Below are 27,604 nucleotides of genomic sequence, written 5' to 3'. Positions count from 1 at the left end.
CCACTGTGCCACAGTGCTACCCAAAAGCCACCTGAAAGGCAATGGCTTGAATTTCCAAACCCCTTCCCCCAGGTTAGGAGTGTAGAGGTGGGAAAATTCCCAGCTCCGAAAAGCTAACTCGGGAGAAGGAGTCTTGGAAGATCCGATTTCCATTCTGCAGTGTGGGTGTTAACTGGAGTCATTCCCAGGAACGCCCACAACTGTTTTGGAGGCAGTGCAGAGATGGGTGTGGGCTTGGTGAAAAGCAGGTCTCAATGATCTGACCCTTTCTCCCAGCTAACAAAAAATCCCAATAAAATAAAAAACTTCTCTCACCTCCTCACACCCTGTACACTCCCCATGCCCCATCCATGCCAATGCATGGGCCTCACCCACCAAGGACCCTCAGATACTCCATGCCAATCAATTAAGGGGAGGCGATGGCCTAGTCATATTATCGCTAAATCATTAATCCAGAAACTCAGCTTAACGTTCTGGGAACCAGGGTTCAAATCCCGCCACAGCAGATGGTGGAATTTGAATTCAATAAAAAGTATCTGGAATTAAGAATGTACTGATGGCCATGAAACTATAGTCAATTGTCAGAAAAACCCATCTGGTTCACTAATGTCATTTAGGAAGGGAAATCTGCTGTTATGTGGTCTGGCCTACATGTGATTCCAGAGCCACAGCAATATGATTGACTCCCAACTGCCCTCGGGCATCTAGGGATGGGCAATAAATGCTGGCCAGCCAGTGATGCCCAAATTCTACAAATGAATAACAAAAAAAATCTCCCCACCATTGCCTATCGCCCTTTATAGCCTCGGTCAACCTATGGCCCACCACCCATCCGCATGAGCACTATGCCAATTTAGTAGACATCCTTGCCAACAAATCCCCCCAACTGTCCTTTGTCCTTGCATCCTCCCTACCAATTTACTCATTATCCACCATGGACCACATCCATTAGGATCCATGCTGATAAGAAATAAAGTTCGAAGGGTCCAATGGTGAATTCACTATTTATCAACAACACACTCATAGTTAAAACCCATTTAAATTCTTTTGACCTCTTTATTTTCTTAGAACAATGACATTTGTATTCATAACCCCACTTCTGGAAGCACTCAGAGCCATCAGTCAAACTGAACTGAGAGGCACCTCACTGTGATAGTGATAGGTTGTGAAATCAGTCAAGCGGCATTAATCCAATAATGGTAACCTTCAAGTTCGTGTCAACAGATGGACTGAAGTAGCAGGCATTGATTTTTAATGCTGCAGACAATATTTTCAAATATTTAAAAGGATAGGACATTTAAATGCCTTGACAGCTACCTTAACCTTACCCTTGGCTGTTACATAACAATTCTAAGTAGCTTGACAAACCCACTGAGTTTCTCAACTTTTTACTTACATTCAAGTCTACTTTTACAAATCCCAAAAGACACTTGACCTCTCCAAAAAATGGCACCTCACTGTTCTCAAAATGTACCATAGACTCCTATGGTGCAGAAGGAGGCCATTCGGCCCATCAAGTCTGCGCTGATCACAATTCCACCCTCACCCTAACCCCACCTGTCTACCCTGCTAATCTCCTGACACTAGGGTCAATTTAGCATGGCCAGTCAACCAAACCTGCACGTCTTTGGACTGTAGGAGGAAACCAGAGCACCCGGAGGACACCCACACAGACATTGGCAGAATGTGTAAACTCCACACAGACAGTGACCCAAGCCGGGAATCGAACCAGGGGTCCCTGGCCTGTGAAACAGCAGTGCTAACCACTGTGCCGGCATGCCTCCCATCCAAAAGGGTACCCTATCCCTCCAAAGAACTCTACAAACTTTAGATCTTCTCAATAGGTCTAAAACGCATGAGTTGTGTTTTAGTCATCCCACCAGTGAAAATTGGATCTGACTGAAGGCAACTTTAGCATGTGCACTCTCCTCCGTGAATCGGCATGTGCAAAGTGCAATCTGCCCTTGTCTCTGAGGATCCCCCTCAACCCTCCACCCCACCCTCCCGCTGTGTAAATGGTGGGCCTTCCAGATTCTGGCCTCTGGTGCCATTTTGTCCAAGTTTCCTTTAGAGTGAAAATCCAGATAACTGACTTGGCCTTCAGTTACCCCCTCCTTGTCTTCTTCTCTACCTCCTGCTTGAACTTACCCACGTTCTGTATGTAAATTGTTTGTCGAAGTTGTGGGAAATAATAACATCCTTGAGCTTTCCTGTGTGTAGATGTGACACCACCCTCTGCCCCGTCCAGACTAATTCCGAATTCTTATTTGTGTCTCGATTCCAGGAATATCACACTGTTGCACTATCTGATCATGATATTTGAAAAGAGTTACCCGGAGATCCTCACCATTCAGTTAGACTTGCTCCATGTACCAGAGGCAGCCAAAGTCAAGTAAGTAACAGCGTAAAGCTGGTCAACATCTGTCCTCTTTGTTTTATGGTGTCCTCTCACGATATAAGGCGGTTTAAAGTTTATTTGTTAATGTCACAAGTAGGCTTACATTAACACTGAAATGAAGTTACTGTGAAGATCCCCCAGTTGCCCCACAACGACGCCTGTTCGGGTGCACTGAGGGAGAATTTAGCACGGCTAACGCATGCAACCAGCACGTCTTTCGGGCTGTGGAAGGACACTGGAGCCCCCGGACGAAACCCACGCTGTCATGGGGAGAACGTGCAAACTCCGCACAAACAGTGACCCAAGCCTGCAATTGAACCCAGGCCCCTGGCACTGTGAGGCAGTAGTGCTAACCACTGTGCCACTGATGGTACTGGGACAATCTTAACCTACTGAGTGTGAACTCGTAGTGTGAATCTGTCCAAAATTTCACACTGATTCAGGTTAAAATTGGCAAATTTGCTCAGACAGAACACAGTGATGACCGCAAGCAGAAACAGAAATACCTCACGGGCGCAGGAGAAGACCTGTTCTTCAGAGATATATTTGCACTTTAACGCCAAGCTTTATAGCCTATAACACTTGTGGTGGGAGTAGTGTACATGCGTATATAAATGACGCAGGTTAGCCCACACTGGGAATGTACATTCAAACACCTGTACTCGGGCGATAAGTGAGTTGAGCCATTTTTATAAGAATCTATATTAAGTTATTGCATGGTAAGATTATAGAATCACTGAATCCCTACAATACAGAAAGAGGCCTTTTGGCCCATTGAGCCTGGACCTTCTCACTCAGATCCCACCCTTGCAACCCCACAAATTCACCCTGCTAATCCCCCCGAGACTAAGGGGCAATCTGGCATGGCCAAACCACCTAACCCGTACATCTGTTGTCATTGGGAGGAGTCCCCTGCAGATATGGGGAGAATGCATTCAATTCACCCAGGCCGGATTTGAACCAAGGTCTCTGACGCTATGGGGCAGCAGTGCTAAGCCATTTCAAGGTTATTACATTATTTAAATCAGTGGGCTGTGGCAGAGTGGTTAGCACTGTTGCCTCACAGCTCCAGGGATCCAGGTTCGATTCCGGCCTCGGGTAGCTATCCATATGGAGTTTGCACGTTCGCCTGCGTGGGTTTCCTCCGGGTGCTCTGGTTTCTCCCCGCATTCCAAAGATGTGCAGATTAAGTTCATTGGTTATGCTAGATTAGTTTCCCAAGATGTGTAGTTTGATGAATTAACCATGGGGAATGGGGTTTTCGGGATAGGCATAGGGCCTGGGTAAGATACTGTGCCAGAGAATTGGTGCAGGCTGGTTAGGCTGAATGATACTGTGGAGATTCTGAGAGATGCGAGGGTGCGGGATGAGGCTGGGCAGGACAGAATGTTGGAATAGAGTAGAGGGAACCTTTCCTCTGATTGTGCCACCCCTGATTCGGGATAAAATTGGCAGATTGGAATAGAGTGGCGGGTCCAGTGTGGGCTAACCTGCATCATTTAAGTACGCATGCACACCACTCCCATCACAAGTGGCCTTTATAAATCGGAGTATCGAGCGTAAAAGTTGTGTACAGTTTTGGTCACCTAGTTACAGGAAGGACGTAAATAAGGTTGAAAGAGTGCAGAGAAGGTTCACAAGGATGTTGCCGGGTCTCGAGAAGCTGAGTTACAGAGAGAGATTGAATAGGTTAGGACTTTATTCCCTGGAGCGTAGAAGAATGAGGGGAGATTTGATCGAGATTTTGATGGGTATAGATAGATTGAATGCTAGCAGGTTTTTTCCACTGAGGCTAGGGGAGAAAAGGCATGGGTTAAGGGTGAAAGGAGAAGAATTTAAAGGGAATATTAGGAGGGGATTTTTCACACAGAGAGTGGTGGGGGTGTGGAATGAGCTGCCGGATAAAGTGGTAAATGCGGGGTCACTTTTAACATTTAAGAAAAACTTGGACAGGTACATGGATGAGAGGGGGGTGGAGGGATATGGTCCAAGTGCAGGTCAGTGGGACTAGGCAAAAAATGGTTCGGTACAGACAAGAAGGGCCAAAAGGCCTGTTTCTGAGCTGTAATTTTCTATGGTTCTAAGTGTTGTAGGCTATAAAGCTTGGCGTTAAAATGCAAACATATCTCTGAAGAACAGGTCTTCTCCTGCACCCATGAGGTATTTCTGTTTCTGCTTACGGTCATCACTGTGTCCTGACTGAGCAAACTTGCCAATTTTATCCCGAATCAGGGATGCCACAATAGTGCTTGCTATTGAAGACTGTGTGGCCCAGAGATTGCAGGAACTTGAATAACCATGAATACAGTAAAATTCACATGCACAAACTTCAATAAAAATAACCCCATCTGCCTTTGCCTGCTGGGTATAAAACCTCATGGTGAGTTTAACTGCACCCAATAAATATATATATTCTTGTTGTAAAGGCTGGAAATGATTGGCTTTTAGCAACACAGCGGGTCCTCTCTCAGTCATTAAATATTTCTCACAGATGTTTCAGCAAAACTTTTGACAGTAGTTTTGACTTTGGACAATAGAGTAAAACAAAGTATTATCAGATGAGCTGCCTGTCTTGGGTCTCTCTCAGTTTTAATCTCCATTAGCCTCAGGAAGGATACATGACAACTGGCTGATCCGACAGTGTCTGTTTTACCTCATAATCCAAAGCCAATATTACTCTGATGAATCTGTTTCATTCTTTATCAGATATTTTTATGTATTAGTCACAAGTAGGCTTACATCAACACTGCAAAGCAAACAATCACCTCACCAGCTAGACTAAATCAGAGGTCAGTTAAGAGTCAGCCACATTGTTAGACGATTGGAGTACGGGATTGGTACAGAAAGTACTTTTTCTTTCCTGATGGGCATTAGTGAAGAAATTGGGTTTGGTGCTAACCGTTACTAATACCCATCATTAATTAGTTGAATTTAATTTCCCCAGTTGCTGCGGTGGGACTTGAACTTGTGGTTTTGGATTATTAGTCCCAGTATCTGAATTACTAGTTCAGTAACATGCCACTATACTATGGTACCCCTGCTATGGTACCCCTTGAATAGTTTTGTTAAATAAAGTTTATTTATTATTGTCACAAGTAGGCTTAGATTAACACTGCAGTGAATTTACTGTGAAAATCCCCTAGCCGCCACACTCTGGCACCTGTTCGGGTATGCTGAGGGAGAATTTATCATGGCCAATGCACCAACCAGTACGTCTTTTGGACTGTGGGAGGAAACCAGAGCACCCGGAGGAAACCCATGCAGACACAGGGAGAATGTGCAAACTCTACACAAACAGTGGTCCAAGCTGGGGAATTGAACTTGGGTCTTTGGCACTGTGAGGCAGCAGTGTTAACCACTGTGTCACCGTGCCAGCCAAAATCTACTCTGTATTTCCAGAACTTAAAGAATAAATGTATGTCTCTTGCAGCACATCTGGAGAGATGATAGCAATGCCATCGAACTAGTAAGCCAGAGGGCACAAGCTAATGCCCTGGCATCTGAGTTCAAGTCCCATCATGGTAGCTAGTGAAATTCAAATTCACTTAAGAAAAATCTGGACCATAAAGCTAGTCTTAGTAATTGTAGTCCTGAAAGTCCTGTAGTTTATGGACGAAAAGGGATTGGTTTAGGTTAGTGGGTCATTGTTTTGTAACTGGTCGGCGCAACATCGTGGGCCGAAGGGCCTGTTCTGTGCTGTAATGTTCTATGTTCTATGTTCTATGAAACTATCAATTGCCGTTACAAAAAGAAACCTGGTTCAACTACTGCCCTTTAGCACAGGAAATCTGCCATCCTTACTCCAGTGTCACTGACTCTTAATTGCCCCTTCCAAAATGGCGGAACAAGACACTCAGTTCAAGGCCAATTAAGGATGGACAATAGGCCTTCCCACTGGTGCCTACATCCTGTCCCCATCAAAACCTGAGCACAGTCCAAAGACGTGTGGGTGAGGTGGATTGGCCATGTTAAATTGCCCCTTAGTGAAGGGGGGATTAGCAGGGTAAATACATGGTGTTACGGGGATAGGGCCTGGGTGGAATTGTGGTCAGTGCAGACTCGATGGGCCAAATGGCCTCCCTCTGCACTGTAGGGACTCTATGATTCCATTCCAATTTTCCATGGCTTGAGTGCTACTTGAAACCAACTTTGCGTTCCCATGCTGGAAGATGTTGTGGAAAAGTAGGGTTAAAGGATGTGGGTTAAGAGCCATGTTCACCACTCTTTGCTCACCTACGTTGCTGGGAGGAAGCGAGCCTTGGCTGAGTTATGACCATTCTCACCCAGGGTCAGACAGTGAGGGTTCAAAGCCCCACTCCAGGCTCCTCAGCTCAAATTAGAAGGTCGTGTTTTGGTGTGGGTATGAGAGGTTAGTGTACTGTTTGAGGTCCTGTTTTGCCAGACCACATGGTGAATTAGCTGCAAACTCATGGAAACGGAAAGGTTCCCACGTTCCTATTTTGAAGAATCATAGAATCCCTACAGTGCAGAAGAAGGCATCTGGCCCATCAAATCTACACCACCTCTCTTACATCTTACCCAGGCCCACGCACCCTTCCTAACCCATACCCGTAATGTTGCACATGGCTAATCCCTGTAACCTACAAATTTGATGGACAATGGTGGGGTGCAATTTAGCATGGCCAATCTACCCAACAGGCACATCTTTTGGACTGTGGGAGGAAACCAAAGCAGACATGGGGAGAATGTGCAGACTCTGTACAGACAGTGACATGAGGCTGGATATGAGCCTGGGTCCCTGGCGTTATGAGTCAGCAGCGCTAACCACTGTGCTTCTGTGCCACAAAATCCTACAGTGCAGACAGAGGCCACTCAGCCCATCGAGTCTGCACCGACCACAATCCCACCTAGGCCTTATCCTCATAATCCCATGCATTTACCCTAGCTAGTACCCCTGACACTAAGAGATAATTTAGCATGACCAATCCACCATGGACTGTGGGAGGAAACCGGAGCACCCGGAGGAAACCCACACAGGCAGGGGGAGAATGTGTAAACTCCACACAGACAGTGACCTAAACCGGAAATGGAACCCGGGTCCCTGGCACGGTGAGGCAGCAATGCTAAACACTGTGCCACCGTGCCACCCCAAGAAGATCTGGCCAGCACTTGACGCATTCAACCAACATTGCCAAGGGTGCAGGAGTAACAATCTCATAATGTTACTTGGCCTGAGGAACTTATTTGAGCTGTTCAAGTTGATGGCTCCAGAATACAAACTTCTTCTGTGAGAAAAGTGTTAAAATGTACTGTTGAATGTTGAGGTTTTGTTGGATATTTGGAAATGTTTGCAATGCAAAGTGTAGAATTCTGAATTTCGTTCTTCTGAGATCAATTAAGGAAAAAATGTGTTTACTTCAACATAGCCTGGCAGAGCTGGACAAAGAAATAAACAATCTGAAGAATGGACTGAAAGCTCTCGAATCGGTAAGTATCACCTACCCTTATCGTTTTTTTCACTAACCCAATGGGGCAGAGTAGCAAACCCCGAGGGACTCTCACTCCTGGTCAGAAGTGTCCAGCTGGACTGAATCTTGGGATGGCCAGTCTGTCAGATGAGGAGAGATTAAGTCAGTTAGGATTATATCCACTGGAGTTTAGAATAATGAGGGGGATCTCATAGAAACGTATAAAATTCTAACAGGGTTAGACAGGGTAGATTCAGAAAGAATGTTCTCAATGGCAGGGAGTCCAGAACTAGGGGTTACAGTTTGAGGATAAGGGGTAAACCTTTTAGAACTGAGGTGAGGAGAAATTTCCTCACCCAGAACATGGTGAATGTGTGGAATTCACTACCACAGAAAGTAGTTGAAGTCAAAATGTTGTCTGATTTCAAGAAGACATTAGATATAGCTCTTGGGGCTAAAGGGATCAAGGGATATGAGGGGAAGGGGGTTCAGGATATTGAATTCTATGATCAGCCATGATCAAAATGAATGACAGAGCAGGCTCGAAGGGCCGAGTAGCCATTCCTGCTTTTAGTTTCTATGTTTCTACCCAGGAACAACTGAGTGAAAGCAGTACGTCTGAAAGTTTGCATGAATCTTAGAGTCAGCTGCAGCAGACACAGAAGTGATGTGAACTTTTATCCATCTGTGCCATTTTCCCATGGATTCCTCTAATCTCTCTCCCTGAGATCAGGAGAACGCAGCAGAAATTTGGGGTCAATCAGTGTGCCGTAGATAAGGGCAGGAAGTGAAATAGAGTGTAGTGAGGAAATACCCCTCATGCGGGGCAGGGGAGAAAAGATCTTTCACCATCAGGTTCCTCCCATGTTTATATTTTTAAATCTTAATCTTGTCCAACTCTCCCTGCAACTCAGCTCAGAGGGTGGATGGATGAGGGTCAATAAAATTGGAGACAGTTGGCTCAACCTGTTGTCTTGCACCTCCTGCTGGTCAGTTGAAGAACGTAACCCCAGGAACTGGAGCAGGCCATTTTGCCCCCCTTCCCTTCCCATACCCTCAACCCTCCTCTGTTCCACCCACCTCCTCCCATTCCTCTTCCCTGCATCCCCTGCTTCCTGCTCCACCCCCTGCCTGCTCCGATTCCCATGGTGGCGGGATGGCAAAACTTGGGCCTACGTGTTTGCTGGCACCAACTTCTCACTTCTGCTCCCCCTGCCCAAAATCATCTCCAGTTCAATGTTGTCAAAACTAACACCTTCCCCATGACGCGGGCACTAGCAGCTGTGAACCTCTAACTTTAACTCCGTCAATCGCCAAAGCTGTCACCACAGAGCAGGTGTTTGATCTGGTTTGATTTATTATTGCCACATGTATTAACACACAGTGAAAAGTATTGTTTCTTGGGTACTAAAAAGACAAAGCATACCATTCATAGAGAAGGAAACAAGAGAGTGCAGAACATAATGTTCCAGTCATGGCTAGGGTGTAGACAAAGATCAACTTAATGTAAGGTAGATCCATTCAAAAGGCTGATGGCAGCAGGGAAGAAACTATTCGGTTGGGACATGACCTCAGACTTTTGTATTTTTTTCCAATGGAAGAAGGTGGAGGAGAGTTGCTGAAATTTTACCACCTCGCCCACCCGAGGCTTGTAAGTCCTTGCCCGAGGCCCGAGGCCATCCACGGGCATGCTGGTAAAATTCTGGCAAGTATGTCCAGGGTGCCTTGATCAGGCTGTTTATCCGAGGCAGTGGGAAGTGTGGACAGAGTCAATGGATGGGAGGCTGGTTTGCCTGATGGACTGGGCTACATTCACAACTCTTTGTAGCTCCTTGTGGTCTCCAGGAGCCGTACCTGTGATACAACCAGAAAGAATGCTTTCTATGGTGCATCTGTAGAAGTTGCTGAGAGTCCATAGCTGAGCTTTCTTGACTGCGTTACCTCTGCAACATTGCCTGCCTCCACCCTATCTCACGTCTGGTGGCCCTGCCAAATCAGTGCCTAGGCCACAGCACTGCCAGGGTGGACAATTTGTGTCCCCTGTCTTAACTTTCCTTCGGTTACAATACATCAGGGATCTACCAGTCCATGGTCCCCTTGAGTACGCCATCCTGTCCAAAGTCCATTATCTTGCTGCTTATAATCGGGCAATGACAGAGTCCTCACCCCCTGCATTCCAGGTTCCAGTCCTCTCTGTCTGAGTGATCTCTTCCTGCTGCCTCCCTGCCGAAAAGCAACTTCCTCCTGCTTTTGGGACCCCACACGCAATGAATGTTCCTCTCGGAGGGATCCTCCGAGTGAGGTGGTTGAGGCAGGTGCATTGGAAGAATTATTTGAATAGTCACATGAACATAGACAGGGAATAGAGCGACAGAAGCGGTTGGTCTGGATAGGGCGATCGGCATAGGCTTGGAGGGCCAAAGGGCCTGTTTCTGTGCTGCACTGTTCTTTGTTCTGTATGGTTAGTTGTTCAGCCTCCCCTCCTGCATGTGGGAACAGTCTCCCTAATTCCCTCTAATTCTGCCACCTTCCCACTAAGCTACAGAAACCTACTCCAATCCCTAACCCTACTCCCACAACCTCTCTAGTTTACCCTCCCCTTCTGTTCTTGTCCCTAGCTTATTCAGCTGAACCCAATGCACTGTGAGGTATCTCCGAACATGTGTGAGGAGCACTATGGAAATGTGTAATTGTTTGCTGTTGTAGCAAGATGTCTTCTCTCCTTTACGAATAGTATTCGAGTCAACAATGCGGCAGCACATCAAAATACAGCCTTTAGCTTGAGTTCAGAGGGCCTTGGACCGAATCCCAGTCTCGAGTGCTCTCTGAACTTGTGTACTATCTACGAGAAAATCTTCATCGTTTTCTTATCGAGGGGACAGTGTGCAGAGGACTTTTTAAGGAAATAAATTACGGCAACAGAAAAACCCGCGTGCTTCTCAAACCGCGGTGGTGGGGGGGGAAGTGACAGCTGATTGAATTCGTATGCAGTTGAATTCTATTTATTTGGCTTGTGTCTAAAACCAGAGAGCTTTAAGCGTCTGCTTTGGCAGTCAGCAGTGTGGAATGTGTCCTGTTTACATGCCTGATGTCCTATCAGTGTTAGTGAAGAGGGTTTATCAAAATGTGAGGGAGAAGAATGTGTACGATCCAATCCAATTGCTGTTGACCTCGATGACTTGTTTGTCTTTTATGGGGGGGGGGTTTGGTGGACATGATAGAAGTGACTTTAAACTTAAGCTTTAACTCTAACCCTTTACCAATGACCTATGCATTTCAAAGGACTTTTTTTTATTCATTCATTGGACATGGGCATCACTGGCTGGCCAGCATTTATTGCCCATCCCTAATTGCCCTTGGAGGGCAACTGAGAGTCAACCACTTTGCTATGGCTCTGGATAGATAGGCCAGATCAGGTAAGGACAGCAGATTTCCTTCCCCAAAGGACATTAGTAAACTAGATGGGTTTTTCTGACAATGGCTTTGTGGTCATCAGTAACTCTTAATTTCAGATTTTTAAAATTTAAATCAAATGCCACCATCTGCCATGGCAGGATTCGAACCTGGCTCCCCAATTGCTGAAATCTTGGCTGCAGGCCCCTGAGTGACAAGATCTTTTACAAGATTATGAGAGGCATGGACAGCGCGGATAATCAGATGTTCTTTCTTAGGGTAGAAAAGTCAAGGACTAGGGGACGTAGGTTTAAGGTGCGCGGGGAAAAGTTGGACGAGATGTGTGAGGCATGTTTTTTACACAGAAGATGATGAATGTCTGGAACGCACTGCCCTGGAGGGGGTCGGAGCAGATGTGTTAGTGGCATTTAAGGGGCATCTAGACAAATACATAGGAATAGAAGGATACGAACTCCGCAAGTGCATATGGTTTTAGTTCAGGCAGGCATCATGATTGGCGCAGGCTTGGAGGGCTGAAGGGCCTGTTCTGTACTGTATTGTTCTTTGTTCTTTATTCTTTGAGTTCCTACACCATCGGCACTACCAACATTAACTATCCATACCCAGCTCAACTTGTCCACCTTAACCCCCCTGACAGCCCTTAACTCTGCATCTGCCTGCCATAAAAATAGACAACATCTCCAGTCTTTTGTTTTTGCCAAGTGCCCCTCTCGAACTTACTGGCACCATCCACTACCACTGCCCAGCTATCCCAGAGAGGGTAAGCTTTTTGAATTGAAACAAGATTTGCCAGCTGGTGTGGCACTACCTCCTTCAGCCAGTGGTTCAGAGTTCCGTTGGCAGTGAAAGACCGGAGTGCAGCACTCTGTGCGTGAGTCTGACCATTGTGTGTGGAGCGCTGCCTTCTTCAGTTGCCAGTGTTTGAACTGAAAACAGCTTCCCCACATATCACTGTGAAGATGTAATCAATACATCATTGTCTGGTCAGTATGAATAGATCTGGCCATCCTCTGGCCCCTTCTGCATTTCACCCTCTCCCTTGTCTGCTTGACCACAACCAAAGCATTGTGTCCAGTTCTGGTCACCACACTTTAAGAGGCTTGGTTTGCTATGAAGTTCACCTGGACCCCAACTGTTTTTATCGAGTCATAGAGGTTTACAGCATGGAAACAGGCCTTTTGGTCTAACTTGTCCATGCTGCCCATTTTTTTAGACCACCAAGCTAATCCCAATTGCCTGTGTTTATTTCATATCCCTCTATACCCATCTTACCCATGTAACTGTCTAAATGCTTTTTAAAAGACAGAATTGTACCTGCCTCTACTACGATTTCTAGCAGTTTGTTCCAGACACTCAACACCTTCTGTGTGAAAAAAATCGCCCTTCTGGGTCCTTTTGTATCTCTCCCCTCTCATCTTAAACCTATGGCCTCTAGTTTTAGACTCCCCTACCTTTGAATTTGATATTAGTGTGATGGTAAGGTGTTTCACTCCATGTGTGATTCTATTGACCCACTAGGAAGTTTTTATCAAAGCAAACTTTATTTAACAACCGTGTTTAACTATAACAAAAAGAATTAGCATAATGTTTACCAACTATACCATTACAAGGTATAATTTTTGACTGCTAGTGATTTCTATCAGTTCCAATTTAAGCAATATTCCCCATAAATGTAAACTCTTCTTCAGAATCTGTTAGCAAAATACACACAGACTTACCTGGGTTGTTAGTTCTCCAGCCTCTTAGCTCCTCTGCACAGAGATACAGAGAGACACCTTTCTTCTAACTGTCAGATAACAGCCTCCGGAGGACATTTGCCAGAATGGTTCCAACACAGTGATGCAAGGATTAACACTGTTGCCTCACAGCACCAGGGACCTGGGTTCAATTCCCAGCTTGGGTCACTGTCTGTGTGGAGTTTGCACATTCTCTCTGTGCCTGAGTGGGTTTCCTCCGAATGCTCCCACAGCCCAAAGATGTGCGGTTTCGGTTGATTGGCCATGCTAAATTGACCCTAGTGTCAAGGGATTAGCAAGGTAAACGTATGGGGTTGCAAGAATAGGGCCTGGGTGGGATTGTGGTCAGTGCAGGCTCAATGGGCCAAATGGTCTCATTCTGCATTGTAGGGATTCTATGATTCTATGAATGTTTTCAAAAGGAGGTTGGATGGTCAACTTGGGGGAACAAACTTACACGGCTATAGGGACAGAGCAGGGAAATGGGACTGATGGGATTGCTCTGCAGAAAATCTGCATGGATTCCATGAGAGTCAGAAAGTAGCCTCCAGAGAGAGACCTGTCCTCACAGAGAGAGAGAGAGATCCTTATTTTCTAGCTGGTCCCAGCAGGAGAGAAAGAGCTGCTGCTTCTAAACAGCAACGGCCTGCTTTTCTGTCTAAGATGGGCCCTGCCCATTCACATGACTTCCCCTTCCAGTCAATCAACCAAACTAAACCCTACTCTGAAACCCCAGGGGACAACCCAACAAATAACAAAACTGCATTAACTCAGATTAAAACAAATCCCCAATAACTAAGAGCAAGTAATCTTCTGCATTATCAACACACATAAGAAATAGGAGCACAAGTAGGCCATCTAGCCCTTCGAGCTTGCCCCGCCATCCAGTAAGATTATGGCAGATCTGAAGTGGATCAGTTCCACTTTCCCGCTTTCTCCCCATAACCCTTAATTCCCCTGTCTATCAGAAATCTTCTGCTGATACAACTAACTTTGTTTTATGTGCTTTCATCACAATTATTTGATCGTTTTGTGATTTGTTGTTTGGTATTTGGAATATTACAAGGCCTTGGAGGCGACCTTTCTAAAAAAAATTCTAAGTATCGAATGAGCATGAAAATGAGAAAGAATTGTGCCTATTTTTTGGGTGAGTTCCCAGATGCAATTGAATGGCACTTAGATACAAAACGAGGCAAAATTTGATTCTTGCCAGTCAGGTGGAGTCTATTCCCATTGGAAAGCTGGCTGTTGAGCTGGAGGGACACTATTACGCATTTGCTCTGATTACTCTGTGCACTGTATATAAGTGTGCTTGGCACTGCTCACAATCCCCTGGACATTGCTTCCACTTCCCCCCACACCCCAATCTCTGGCCCTGATTGCTACCCCCCTATTGCCATTTCACCCTGTTGATAGCTGGCCCTGATTTCCTTCCCACCCGGTTGATAGTCGAATCTTGGCCATGATCCCCGCCCCTGGCCAATCTCCGATGCAGAGTACACACCCTGCCTCCCTGTCATGGCCCTGCCTCCTTGGCACTGCCTGGTGGACACTGTCAAGGTGTCAAGCTGGCATTGTTAATGTTCCAGGCTGACAGTGCCAGGCTCCATCCAGGAAGCTACATGATCTTTCTGTCCCTGTGATGAGGCCATCACGTCATGTCCCCATTGGTGGGACCATATGTGATCCTCGCTGGTGAGAACCTCCACTGGCGAGGTCATTAAGACAAGTGAGCCTGGACAATTGCTTCCTGGGTTCAGTAATAATGTTAAAATTAGAAAATTAATGTTTAAATCAGCCTTGCCTCCTTTCTGGTCTTTTGCCTCACCTGATCTTACCGGCTCGGCACGCCAATCGACCGCCCTAGAAATTATCTAATGTTCTGTTCTTTTAGTCATAGCAGACTGCCTCACTTGTTCCAAGACTGAACAAATGACTGTTTCCATCACATTTTTTTAATAGCTGACATATAACCCAATAGTTTCCTTCTCTGAGAATTGAGCAGCAGTTAGAACCAGTCGCCTGTTCATATGAGATACCTTCACACAATCTAGTAATTGAAATATTAACATTAATCCAGGAATCCATAACTTGATTTTTTCAACCTTTCTGCATAATATCTTGGAGTCCTTGATACACTCTTCCATGGAATGATGATCTGATTTTTCAAGAGTTATCAACATCCCACGAGGTTTCAAAGGCATTTAATAGGTCACGGGCTGCCAGTTGCCAACAATCAGTACTGTAATCAGAGCTACGTATAAAACCGTCCCTTCCTAAGAAACATGACACAAGTACAGTATTATCACTTCCAGAGAGACTTCATACATGCCGATGATTACTGCACTTGCTGAGAAGTATAGAATGGTCGCTGCCAATTGGCCCATCAAATCAATGCCATCTCTCTGCAACGGTTGCTGAGCTAATTCATCCCCATGGCCATTCACAACTTTTATCTTCATGTTGTGATAAGAGTTGTTAAATATTTAATTCCCTTTTAAAAGCAATGACTGAATCAGTCACTGCATTTCAGATCATAACCACTCGCATTGTTAAAAAGAGTTTTCCCTCTTTGGTTCTTTTGCTATTTAGCTGAAATCTTGGTCCCCTGGTTCTTCACTTGGGATTTCCCTTTCTAAACCTGTCCACCTTCATTTATGCTTTCCCATGATATTTAACCATTGTTTCATCTCTTTCCCCCAAACTCTTCCTCCTCTCCTGGTCAGCCCCCTCTCCTTTGTAAAGCAACAATTGTGCTAGTTCACCTTGGATGAGCTATCTATTTACTTACTTACTTATTAGTCACAAATAGGCTTACACTAACACTGCAATGAAGTTACTGTGGAAATCCCCTAGTCGCCACACTCCGGCACCTGTTCGGGTACACTGAGGGAGAACTTAGCACGGCCAATGCACCTAACCTGCACATCTTTTGGACTGTGGGAGGAAACCCACGCAGACACGGGGAGAATGTGCAGTCTCCACGCATAGACAGTGACCCAAGCCGAGAATTGAACCCATGTCCCTGGCACTGTGAGGCAGCAGTTCTAACCACTGTGCGACTGTCCTGCCCTACAAATGCTTATTTGAAAACAAAATGATTGCTTAGCCACAGGGAAAGAGCAGAGCTGTGGGAATGATTGGATATCTCCTTCAAAGGATGAAGATAAATGGGCAGAGAGTCCTCATTCTCACAGAGAGAGAGAGATGCTGTACGATTTTTACGCAGAGATTGGTAGGTGTCTGCAACAGGCCACCTGGAGTGGTGGTGGAGACAGATACGGTAGGGGCGTTTAAGGGACTTTTAGATAAGCACATGAACATGCAAGGATTAGAGGGATTTGGACCAAGGGGAGGCGGAAGGGATTAGTTTAATCTGGTGTCATGATGGGCACAACATCATGGACCAAAGGGCCTGTTACTGTGCTGTACTGAGCTACATTCTAATTGATAGTCCCCTTGGCTTCCTTCCCAATTATCAAATTCAAGCATATTACGGCAACACTTTTTCACAAACTTCCGCATTAGACTGAAATTCAGTTTAGACCTGTGTGATATTCTGTGTAGAGATTAAAACCCGGGTGCACCTTGTGCTGAAAGGTGACCGGAGGGTGAGCCTGAGCTAACCCCTGCTGTCCCTGGAGATCGAGGCAGTTCAGCTTCTCACGTAGCTGACAACCGGTTCGAGACATCCCTCAGCCAGCCTGACGCTCTGCTTCCTCTCCACATCGGAGTGTGTGATCAGGCAGGCCGGGAGGGGGGTGGGGTTGGGGGACAGCACGTGCCTCGAAGTACTAATAAACTCTAATTATATTACGAATCCATCAGCCCAGAGCAGCTGGGCCAGTGGCACACAGGATGTGGCCGTAGGCACATTCGAGCAGGCCTGTGCAGACTTTACTGTGCTGATCGCAGGGTCTGATAAAGGCCTGACAGGCAGCAGATTCCGATTGGCCCCGGATGCCGTCGCCTCCCTGCTCATCCTGATTTAATTTAGGGAATGAGTACGGTGAAGCCCAGGCAGAGCCCGGATCCTGGGGGATCAATCCGTCCTTCAACAGAGGCCTTGACAGTGAGCGTCCGGAACAAAGGTGCTGCCTGAGACAACTCTGTTAAGAGACTGCTTTATAATGGCCGTGGTGAGATACCAGCTGGAATTTTACTGCCCCACCCACCATGGGAATCGGAGTGGATGAGGGGCCGGACCATGGAAAGGTCCGCTGATCCTGGGCAAGGACTTTATGTTTTCGGGATGAGCGAGGCCATAAAATCCCTCCTGTCATCTTTAACGAGGTACTATTAATTATTTAAGAACATAAGAAATAGGAGCAGGAGTAGGCCATCTAGCCCTTCGAGCCCGCCCCGCCATTCAATAAGATCATGACTGATCTGAAGTGGCTCAGTTCCACTTTCCCGCTTTCTCCCCATAACCCTTAATTCCCCTGTCTATCAGAAACCTATCTACCCGTGACTTAAATGTATTCAGCGAGGTAGCCTCCACCACTTCAACGGGCAGAGAATTCCAGAGATTCACCACCCTTTGAGTGAAGAAGTTCCTCCTCAACTCCGTTCTAAGGAGGATTTAACAGGACTTCTGTTGGCAAGACTCGATTTGATTTATTATTGTCACATGTATTAGTATAAAGTGAAAAGTATTGTTTTTTGCGCGCTATACAGTCAAAGCATACCATTCATAGAATACATAGAGGGGAAGGAAAGAGTGCAGAATATAGCATTACAGTCACTTTGATTTGATTTGATTTATTACTGTCACATGTATTGGTACCCAGTGGAGAGTACAGTTTCTTGCGCACTATACAGACAAAGCGTACCGTTCATAGAGAAGGAAACAAGAATGTGTAGAATGTAGTGTTATAGTCACAGCTAGGGTGTGGAGAAAGTGCAATTTAATATGAGATAGTTCCATTCTAAAGTCTGATGGCAGCAGGGAAGAAGCTGTTCTTGAGTTGGTTGGTATGTGACTTTTGTATCTTTTTCTCAAAGGAAGAATGTGGAAGAGAGGTGTGTGGGTTTATTAATTATGCTGGCTGCTTTGCTGAGGCAGCAGGAAGTGTGGACTGAGTCAATGGACGGGAGGCTAGTTTGAGTGATGGACTAGGTTGTGTTCACAACCCTTTGTAGTTCTCTGCAGTCTTGGGCAGAGCAGGAGCCATACCAAATTGTGATACAACCAGAAAGGTTGCTTTCTATGGTGCATCTGTAAAAATTGGTGAGGGTTGCAGTGGACATTTCCTTAGCTTCCTGAGAAAGTAGAGGCATTGGTGGGCTTTCTTAATTGTAGCGTCAGCACGGAGGGACCATGACAGGTTGTTGGTGACCTGCACACCTGGAAGCTCTCGACCATTTCCACTTCATCATAGAACCCTACAGTGCTGAAAGAGGCCCTTCAGCCCATCGGGTCTGCACCGAATACAATCCCACCCAAGCCCTACCCCCATATCCCTACAGATGATGTCCACTAATCCCTCTAACCTACGCATCCCTGGACACTAAGGGGCAATTTCTTAGCATGGCCAATCAACCTGACTTGCACATCTTTGGTCTGTGGGCAGACAGTGACCCGAGCCGGGAATCGAACCCAGGACCCTGGAGCTGTGAAACAGCAGTGCTAACCATCGTGCCACCCACCTGGCTACATCACTGTTGATGTAGACAGGGACATGTCCTCCACTACGCTTCCTGAAGTCAATGACTGTCTCCTTCATTTGAGGGAGAGACCCCTGCATCAGCGGAGAGGGAAGAGTCTACTTGTGCACTGATAATTCGTTCCCCGTGTTATTTCTAAGTGTTGACTGTTTTGTTTTGTTCTCTCTGTCCCTCCCCCCAGGAGCTGGAATACCAGAAACGCCGAACACGAACCTACGAGGACAAGTTTGTTCCAGTCATGAGTGACTTTATTACAGTGGCTAGCTTCAGTTTTTCAGAGATGGAGGACCTGTTAGCCGAAGCTAAGGATAAGGTATGACAGCAGAGTGGACAATGAATGCGAGCCTCCTGTTTTTTGTTTATTACCCCCTGGTGAGTGAGAGGTCAAATATTCCCTTTCAAGTTCTCTTTGATCACCTTTATTTCACTCATGGAGCACACTTAGAGTCACAAACAGGCCCTTCGACCCAACTTGTCCACACTGCCCAGTTTTTACCACTAAACTAGTCCCAATTGCCCACATTTGGCCCATATCCCTCTGTACCCATGTTATCCACGGAACTGTCTAAATGCTTTTTAAAAGACAAAATTGTACCCACCTCTACTACTATTCCTCTGGCAGCTTGTTCCAGACACTCACCACCTTTGAGTGAAAAAACTGCCCCTCTGGACACTTTTGTATCTCTCCTCTCCTCAATGCCTCTAGTTTTAGACTCCCCTCCTTTTGGGAAAAGATATTGACGATCTGACTGATCTGTGTCCCTCATTATTTTGTAGACCTCTATAAATCACCCCTCAGCCTCCTACATTCCAGGGAAAAAGTTCCCAGTCTATCCAGCCTCTCCTTATAACTCAGACCATCAAGTCCCGGTAGCGTCCCAGTAAATCTTTTCTGGTCTACTTGTGACTCCAGATCCACAGCAACGTGGTTGACTCTGAAATAGCCGAGCAAGGCACTCAATTCAAGAGCAATTAGGGATGGACAATGAATTTTGGCCCCACCAGCAACGCCCACATCCGGTGAAAGAATAAACTTTGAAAAAGGAGTCTTTGGAACAACCAATGATTATTTTATTTTGGTCCCCTCCTCTGAAAGCCAGAGAGTTGCCTCCCCAATAAGAATATAGGCATTGGGACAACAAAGTGAGTGGCATTGTTACCCGTTCCAGGGCTTGTTTGGAAGACTCTTAATTACAGTGGCCTGAATCTGAACGGTTTGAGTCCCTTTTTACCTCGAGGGCGTGTCTCTTAAAAACATTCCAGCAGACCTTGTTAAATGTTAGCAGGGGCTTGTATGAAGTTTTATATTGGATCTGGAAGGAGAGAGAGGAGGATACCCCCTAAGCGTAAAGAAAAGCAGCCGGCAAAGACTGAATATAGTCAACCATTCCTCTCCCCACAAAGTAAATAAAACGCTACCATATGTTTAGATTAAAAAATGCATAAAGCGAGTGCAATTTGTAGGTTAGCCACCCACTGCGCTTTGCACATATTTATGGGCTGACAAACCAGGCTGTTTTAATCTAAAAATATTTTTAAAAAAAAGACTCGCAGAGATTGTGGTTGCCATATTTTTGATTTACACTGTGTGTTTGCAATGTTTCTTGGCTGGAGGAAAGACCCTTCTCTTTAAGCACGGGATGGATTACAACAACGAGTGGCGAGTGTCGCGCCTAATCTGTTTTTCTTTTCGGGCAAATGACGCGGACAGCTAACCTCCCAACACTGAGCCACCTGTGGGTCTTGGGCAGTTGGCCGACGGCTGTTGCGTGATCTTGTTGCGGACGGGGTCCTGGAAATGGACTGCACCGAGTTGACCTAGGGCGCGAAACGCAGAAACAACAGATCAGTGCAAGATGGGCTGGCACTCACCGTGACACGCAGCGCGTGCCATGCACACTCTTTGCAAAATGTGATGGCTCCAAGAAACTGGGTGGTGTGCACACTTTGGAAGGACCCACCAGTGTTCTCTGGTTCCGTTTAGTTTGGTTTGGATCCTGTCGGGAATGCTGAGTTGTGAAATTTGCAGGGCCACCTTGTTCCGTGTGGAAAATCCGACTCAAATCGGTTCTGTGTAGCCACCAACTGCCTGTCAGAATGTGACACTTATTTGCCACACATTAAGGCCGTTAAAATCTGGAAACAAAAGCTGAGAAATTAAAATCAGTGTTATCCAGATTCCAGCAGATGCTACATGTGAGGTTACTTAAGGACGCAAAAGAAATCTATGATTGCCAAAAAGGGTATTTGGTTCATCAGTTATAAAGTATCTAAGGAATATACTTCTTAAAGTTTATTTATTCGTGTCCCAAGCAGGCTTACATTAACACTGCAATGAAGTTACTGTGAAAATTCCCTACTTGCTGCATTCCGACACCTGTTCAGGTACACTGAGGGTCAATTTAGCACGGCCAGTGCACCCAACCAGCACATTTTTGGTCCTGTGGGAGAAAACCAGAGCACCGGAGGAAACCCACGCAGACACGGGGAAAATGTGCGAACGCCACACAGACAGTGACCCGAGGCCGGAATCGAACCCAGGTCCCTGGTGTTGCAGGGCAGCAGTGCGAATGTTCTCCCCCTGTCTGCGTGGAGTTCCTCCTGGTGCTCTGGTTTCTTCCCACAGTCCAAAGATCTGCGGGTTAGGTGGATTGGCCGTGCTAAATTAAGCAGGGATTAATGGGGATTAGCAGGTTAGATAAGTGTGGTTACATAAATGGGGGCCTGGGTGGGATTGTGGTCAGTGCAGACTCAATGGGCCGAGTGGCCTCCTTCTGCATTGGATGGATTCTATGATCTAAGGATTGAGAAAAAAAAATCTGAGGAACAGTGAAGAGGAGGATTGGGTAAATTGGAATCTGAAAAGATTTCAATAGTGATCCTATTGAATGGTGGAACAGGCTTGAGGGGCTGAATGGCCTACTCCTGTACTAATTTCTTATGGTTTTATGGTCTGAAGGAGAGGGAAAGACAATATCAGACAAAAAGCCTCAAAAAGGACAAAATAGGAAGTGTTAAAAAAAGTCAGTAAATAAAAAAAGGGTTTAAATTTTACAAGTCACCAAGAACAATTTAGTACAATAAGAATGAGTTTCCTAAGTCTAAATTGTCCCTTTTCTGGGCTGGAGAAATTGAATGGCAGCCCAGGAAGCTGAGTCTTGTTATTAAAGAGGACTATGATTAAGGGGAGGTGATGGCTTAGTGGTATTATCGCTAGACTGTTAATCCAGATACGCTGCTAATATTTTGGAAAACCGGGTTCCAATCCTACCATGACAGATGGTGGAATTTGAATTTAATAAAAATATTTGGAATTAAGAATCTACTGATGACCATTGTCGATTGTCAGAAAAACCTATCTGGTTCACTAATGTCCTTTAGAGAAGAAAATCTGCCGTCCTTGCCCTGGTCTGGTCTACATGTGACTCCAGAGCCACAGCAATGTGGTTGACTCTCAGCTGCCCTAGGCATCTAGGGATGGGCAATAAATACTGGCCAGTCAGCGATGCCCATGTCCCACAAATGAATGAAGAAAAACGTTGCCCTAATGACCTGCGCTGAGTGAATTTGGCAACTTCACATACCTTAACCAGGAGGTTAGTCTGTGCAGAAGGAGGTCATTTGGCCCATCAAGTCTGCACCAACAACAATCCCACCCAGGCTACATCCTTCTAATGCCATATATTTACCCTGCTAATCCCCCGGACACTAAGGGGCAATTTAGCATGGCCAATCCATCTGGCCCACACATCTTTGGACTGTGGGAGGAAACCGGAGGAAACCCACCCAGACACGGGGAGACCCCGCACAGACAGTGGCACGAGGCTAGAATTGAACCCTGGTCTGCGGAGCTATGAAGCAGCAGTGCTAACCACTGTGCTACCGTGCCACCCTAGCATCGGAATAAAATGCAGAGGGATAACCTGTGGTTTAAACACCCACCCCATACCCGGTGAGTTTAAATGTATAACTCTCCCTGTGCTCCGCACAAAACACAGCAGCCTGGAAAAGCCTTAGTTCGCAGTCAGAATAATTCATTTCTTCCATGCCATAGTCGAGCTTCCGTTTGTTATTCATTTGGCACTCGGTGCTGCTGGGATGTTTAAAAACAAGGAACAAACCTTGTGTGTGGCAGTAAATTACATCCTCTGTTAACTCGCTCGCATGGAAAGTCTGACTGCAACAGATGTGCTGGGATCCCTCCTTTATTTTTTTTCATTATTCTCAAAGAGCCTACTGTGGCAGGCCCTTGAATGTAAGACAGTGTCTTTGTGCCATAGAAAATCTTTCAGTGCCACGTTTATATTCCTGACCATAAAACTGCTTAATTTACCACAGTCTGCCACGATCTATATCCCGAACAATCTGAGGCACCATTGATCGCCTCACTTTCTGTTGCTAAATCCTGGATAATTTTATTAAATCAGTGAAGATTATATATTCTATATATAGAATGGACTCGAATGAATTTTGAGTGGACCTACCTAGCGTTAAGTTGATCTTTCTCTACACCCTAGCTATGATTGTAACTCCACGTTCTGCACTCTCTCCTTTCCTTCTCTATGAACGGTATGCTTCGGCTGTGTGGCACACAAGAAACAATATTTTTCACTGTATGTTAATACGTGACAATAATAAATCAAATCAAATCAACAAAAGCACACAAAGATGTACAATATATCTAGATATATGTTTTATACATGTGTATTTTTACATATGTGTGGTGTGTACTGTTCTTAATAGAAATCGTAGAACCCTGCAGTGCAGAAAGAGGCCCTTCGGCCCATCAAGACTGCACCAAACACAATCCCACCTAGGCCCCAACCCCATATCCCTATATATTATACCTACTAATCCCTCTAACCTACGCATCCCTGGTCACTAAGGAGCAATTTCTTAGCATGGCCAATCAACCTAACCCACACATCTTTGGATTGTGGGAGGAAATTGGAGTACCCGGAGGAAACCCATGCAGACACGAGGAGAATGTGCAAACTCCACATAGACAGCGAGCCGAGCCAGGAATCAAACCCAGGACCCTGGAGCTGTGAAGCAGCAGTGCTAACCACTGTGCTGCCGTGCCGCCCACAATGTATTTTCTTGCAGCTCAGTTCCAGACAGATATGGCTCGGCCTACTGCTTCATCTTCAGAAAGAGCCTCAGTTAACTGTGAGATTGAATTCCCCTTTACTTTCAGCAACTTCACGAGCCATAATTCACAAGGTGAACTGCCGTCATCCAGCTTCCCCTCAGGACTGAGTTTGCCACCGTAAGAACATAAGACACGGGGGCAGGGTCGGGGGGAGCAGGGCTGAGAGGGGTGGGGGTAGGGAGGCATGGTTATGGGTGTCGGCCTTCAAAGAGAGGGCGATCTCAAAATTAAGGCCCACTGCGTCCAGCCCCCTTACCTTCAGGTTGCCATCGGCACCGATCCTTAGTCGATTGCAAAAGCCGCAGAAATGTGCGGAAATGGAGGTGATGAATCCAATCCGGCCCTCGAAGCCGGGTGCCTGATAAGCCTGAAAGAAAAGGCCAGGAGGTGAATTCTCACCAAGCAACCAAAAAACATTCCCGAGTGTCAGATCCCCTCGTGGTTTTTTTGCTTTCAAGGCTCTCCCTCCCTTCGAGCTGACCCTTGGACAGGGAAAACATCACGTGGTGAAGTCATCGTCATAGAGTCATGCAGTACAGAAAAGTACCTTCGGCCCATCAAAGGGCCTTTTCTACACTGTAAGGGGGGGAAAGGCCTGTGTTTGGGGGCAGGAATAGGCCATTCAGCTCATCGAGCCTGCTTTGCCATTCAAGAAGATCGTGACACAGTGGCATGGTGGTTAGAAGAACGAGAGGTGATCTGGTTTAAGGTTAAGGTGCGTGGGGAAAAGTTTAGAGGAGATGCGCGGGCAAGTCTTTTTACACAGAGGGTGGTGAATGTCTGGAACGCGCTGCCCGGGAAGGTGGTGGGAGCAGGTATGATCGCGGCAATTAAGGGGCAACTAGACAAATACATGAATAGGAAAGGAATGGAAGGATATGGACTCCGTAAGTGTGTACACTTTTAGTTTAGGCAGACATTATGATCAGCACAGGCTTGGAGGGCCGAAGGGCCTGTTCCTGTGCTGTACTGTTCTCTGTTATTTGTTCTTGAAGTTGAAATGATCCTGGGCGGGATTGATGGGGTGGATAAGGGGAAGTTGTTTTCACTTATGGGGAGACTGGAACTGGGGGAGGGCACAGTTTAAGAGTAAGAAGCCTCCTTTTAAAGACCGAGATGAGGAGAATTTTTTTCTCTCAGAAGGTCTGTGGAATTCCCTTCTCCAGAAAGCAGAGGAAACTGGGTCCTTGAATGTATTCAAGGCAGAGTTAGACAGATTTTTGACTAACAAGGGAGTCAGAGGTTAAGGGGGCAGACAGAACATAAGAACATAAGAAATAGGAGCAGGAGTAGGCCATCTAGCCCTTCGAGCCTGCCCCGCCATTCAATAAGATCATGGCTGATCTGTCGTGGCTCAGTTCCACTTTCCCGCCCTCTCCCCATAACCCTTAATCCCCTCTCTTATCAAAAACCCATCAACCCGCATCTTAAAAATATTTAGCGAGGCAGCCTCCACCACTTCAACGGGCAGAGAATTCCAGAGATTCACCACTCTTTGAGTGAAGAAGTTCTTCCTCAACTCCGTTCTAAACCGCCCCCCCTTTATCTTGAGGCTGTGCCCCCTAGTCCTACTGTCCTTTCTGAGCGGGAAGAGTCTCTCCACCTCTATCCTATCCATCCCATTCATCATCTTATACGTCTCAATGAGATCTCCCCTCATTCTTCTAAACTCTAACGAGTACAAGCCTAGTTTATTCAGCCTCTCCTCATAGCTCAACCCCCTCAACTCTGGCATCAGCCTAGTAAACCTCCTCTGCACTCCCTCCAAGGCCAAAATATCCTTGTGTAAGTACGGCGCCCAAAACTGCACACAGTACTCTAGCTGCGGCCTCACCAATGCCCTATACAGCTGCAGCAAGACCTCCCTACTTTTATATTCAATCCCCCTCGCTATGAAGGCCAGCATCCCATTTGCCTTCCTGACCACCTGCTGCACCTGCAGGCTGGGTTTTTGCGACTCATGCACAAGGACCCCGAGGTCCCTCTGCACCGTCGCCTGCTGCAGTTTTTCGCCACGTAAGTAATAATCCTTCCTACCATTATTCCACAGGAAGAAGGATTTAAGACCATCGCCAGGTCAGCCATGATGTTAGAGAATGGCAGTGCAGGCTCGAACGGCCTACTCCTGCTCTTAAGTCCTATTATTGGGAAGATGTTAATTTGCAGTATATATTTGTAAAATAAGTCTTTGTAGTCGTCTGTGTGTGAACAGTAGGTCTTTATTTATTACTTATAGTTATGTACAGAAATATGGTAAAGGGTACAGAAATGGAGCTATCTCCACCCTGGGTCTTAACACTTCTCTGACCAACACCACATTCCTCAGAGGAAAGAAACATTGAATCCCTACAGTGCAGAAGGAGGCCATTCAGCCCATCGTGTCTGCACCGACCACAATCCCACCAAGGCCCTGTCATATTTCCCTGCTAATCCCCCCCAACACTAGGGTCAATTTGGCACAGCCAATCAACCTAACCTGTACATCTTTGGAGTGTGGGAGGAAACCAGAGCACCCGGAGGAAACCCACATAGACACAGGGAGAATGTGCAGACTCCACACAAACAGTGAACTGAGGCTGGAATTGAACCCGGATCCCTGGCGCTGTGAGACAGCAGTGCTAACCTCTGTGCCTTCTTACATCTCTGTGTGGGCAGTACTGTACGTAATCTTACATCAACTCCGAATGTGTCAGACCCTTCTAATACACCTATTGGTTAACACTGCTGTCTCACAGTGCCAGGGACCCGGATTTGATTCCCATCTTGGGTCACTGTCTGTGAGGAGTCTGCACGTTCTCCCCATGGGTTTCTTCCCACAGTCGGAAAGAGGTGCTGGTTAGGTGTATTGGCCATGTTAAATTCTCCCTCAGTGTACCCAAACAGGTGCTGGAGTGTGGTGACCATGGGATTTTCACATGAACTTCATTGCAGTTCATGCAAGCTGACTTGTGACTAATAAATAAACTTTAAACTTTCAAAATTCTTATTTGGAATCATAGAATGGTTAAGACACAGGGGAGGCTATTCGGCCTGAGGTATCAGTGCAAGCAGATCTGGGGAAGCAATGCTCCTGCCACTCTCCTGCCCTCTCCCCAGTGCCATCCACATTCCTGGTCTCCCTTTTAGATTGAAGATTGAAGTTTTTAATATTTATTTCTCTCCTAAATCAATTCCCTGTTCCCCTTGCCAGAACTGAACCCCCTGTTTTCAACTTGTGACTTTTTCATCTGATTTGATTTGATTTATTATTGGCATGTGTATCAACGTACAGTGAAAAGTATTGTTTCTTGCGCGCTATGCAGACAAAATGTACCGTTCATAGAGAAGGAAAGGATTGAGTGCAGAATGTAGTGTTCCAGTCACAGGTAGGGTGCCGAGAAAGGTCAGCTTAATGTGAGGTCCATTCAAGAGTCTGATGGCAGCAGGGAAGAAGCTGTATGTGGGCCTCAGAACTTACCAATTTGGCTCAAGTTTCCCTGTTCTTAATGGCTGTCTGACAGTGCCGAGTGGGATCTTGCTGTGTGCAAATTGGTTGCCGCGTTTCCTGCTTTCCAGCAGCATCTTCCATGTGAATGCACTTCATTGCCGAAAAAGGCACATGCAAATTCCATCTTTCTTTACATGTAACACTGCGTTTTTTAATTTGTGGGACATGGGCTTCGCTGGCTGGCCTGCATTTATTGCCATGATGTGGAGTTGCCGGTGTTGAACTGGGGTAAGCGCAGTAAGAAGTCTCACAACACCAGCTTAAAATCCAACAGTTTTATTTGGTAGCACAAGCATTCAGAGCGCTGCTCCTTCATCAGGT

The 27,604-nt window shown here is 46.1% G+C and overlaps 1 protein-coding gene across 2 annotated transcripts in view; it reads left to right on the top strand.

Annotated features, from left to right (window-relative positions):
• daam2 (dishevelled associated activator of morphogenesis 2) overlaps positions 1 to 27,604 on the top strand; it is a 326,736-nt gene that overhangs the window by 258,057 nt on the left and 41,075 nt on the right. For both annotated transcript variants that reach the window (XM_080192986.1, XM_080192987.1), the window contains 3 exons: positions 2,285 to 2,392; positions 7,786 to 7,846; positions 18,826 to 18,957. In XM_080192986.1, the coding sequence (XP_080049112.1) occupies positions 2,285 to 2,392; positions 7,786 to 7,846; positions 18,826 to 18,957 (301 nt within the window). The remainder of the gene's footprint in view (positions 1 to 2,284; positions 2,393 to 7,785; positions 7,847 to 18,825; positions 18,958 to 27,604) is intronic.

This window comes from Carcharhinus amblyrhynchos, chromosome 7 (assembly GCF_965287045.1).
Source record: "Carcharhinus amblyrhynchos chromosome 7, sCarAmb.v2.hapA, whole genome shotgun sequence".
NCBI classification, from domain to species: domain Eukaryota; kingdom Metazoa; phylum Chordata; class Chondrichthyes; order Carcharhiniformes; family Carcharhinidae; genus Carcharhinus; species Carcharhinus amblyrhynchos.
This window is presented reverse-complemented; position numbering and strand designations above follow the sequence as displayed.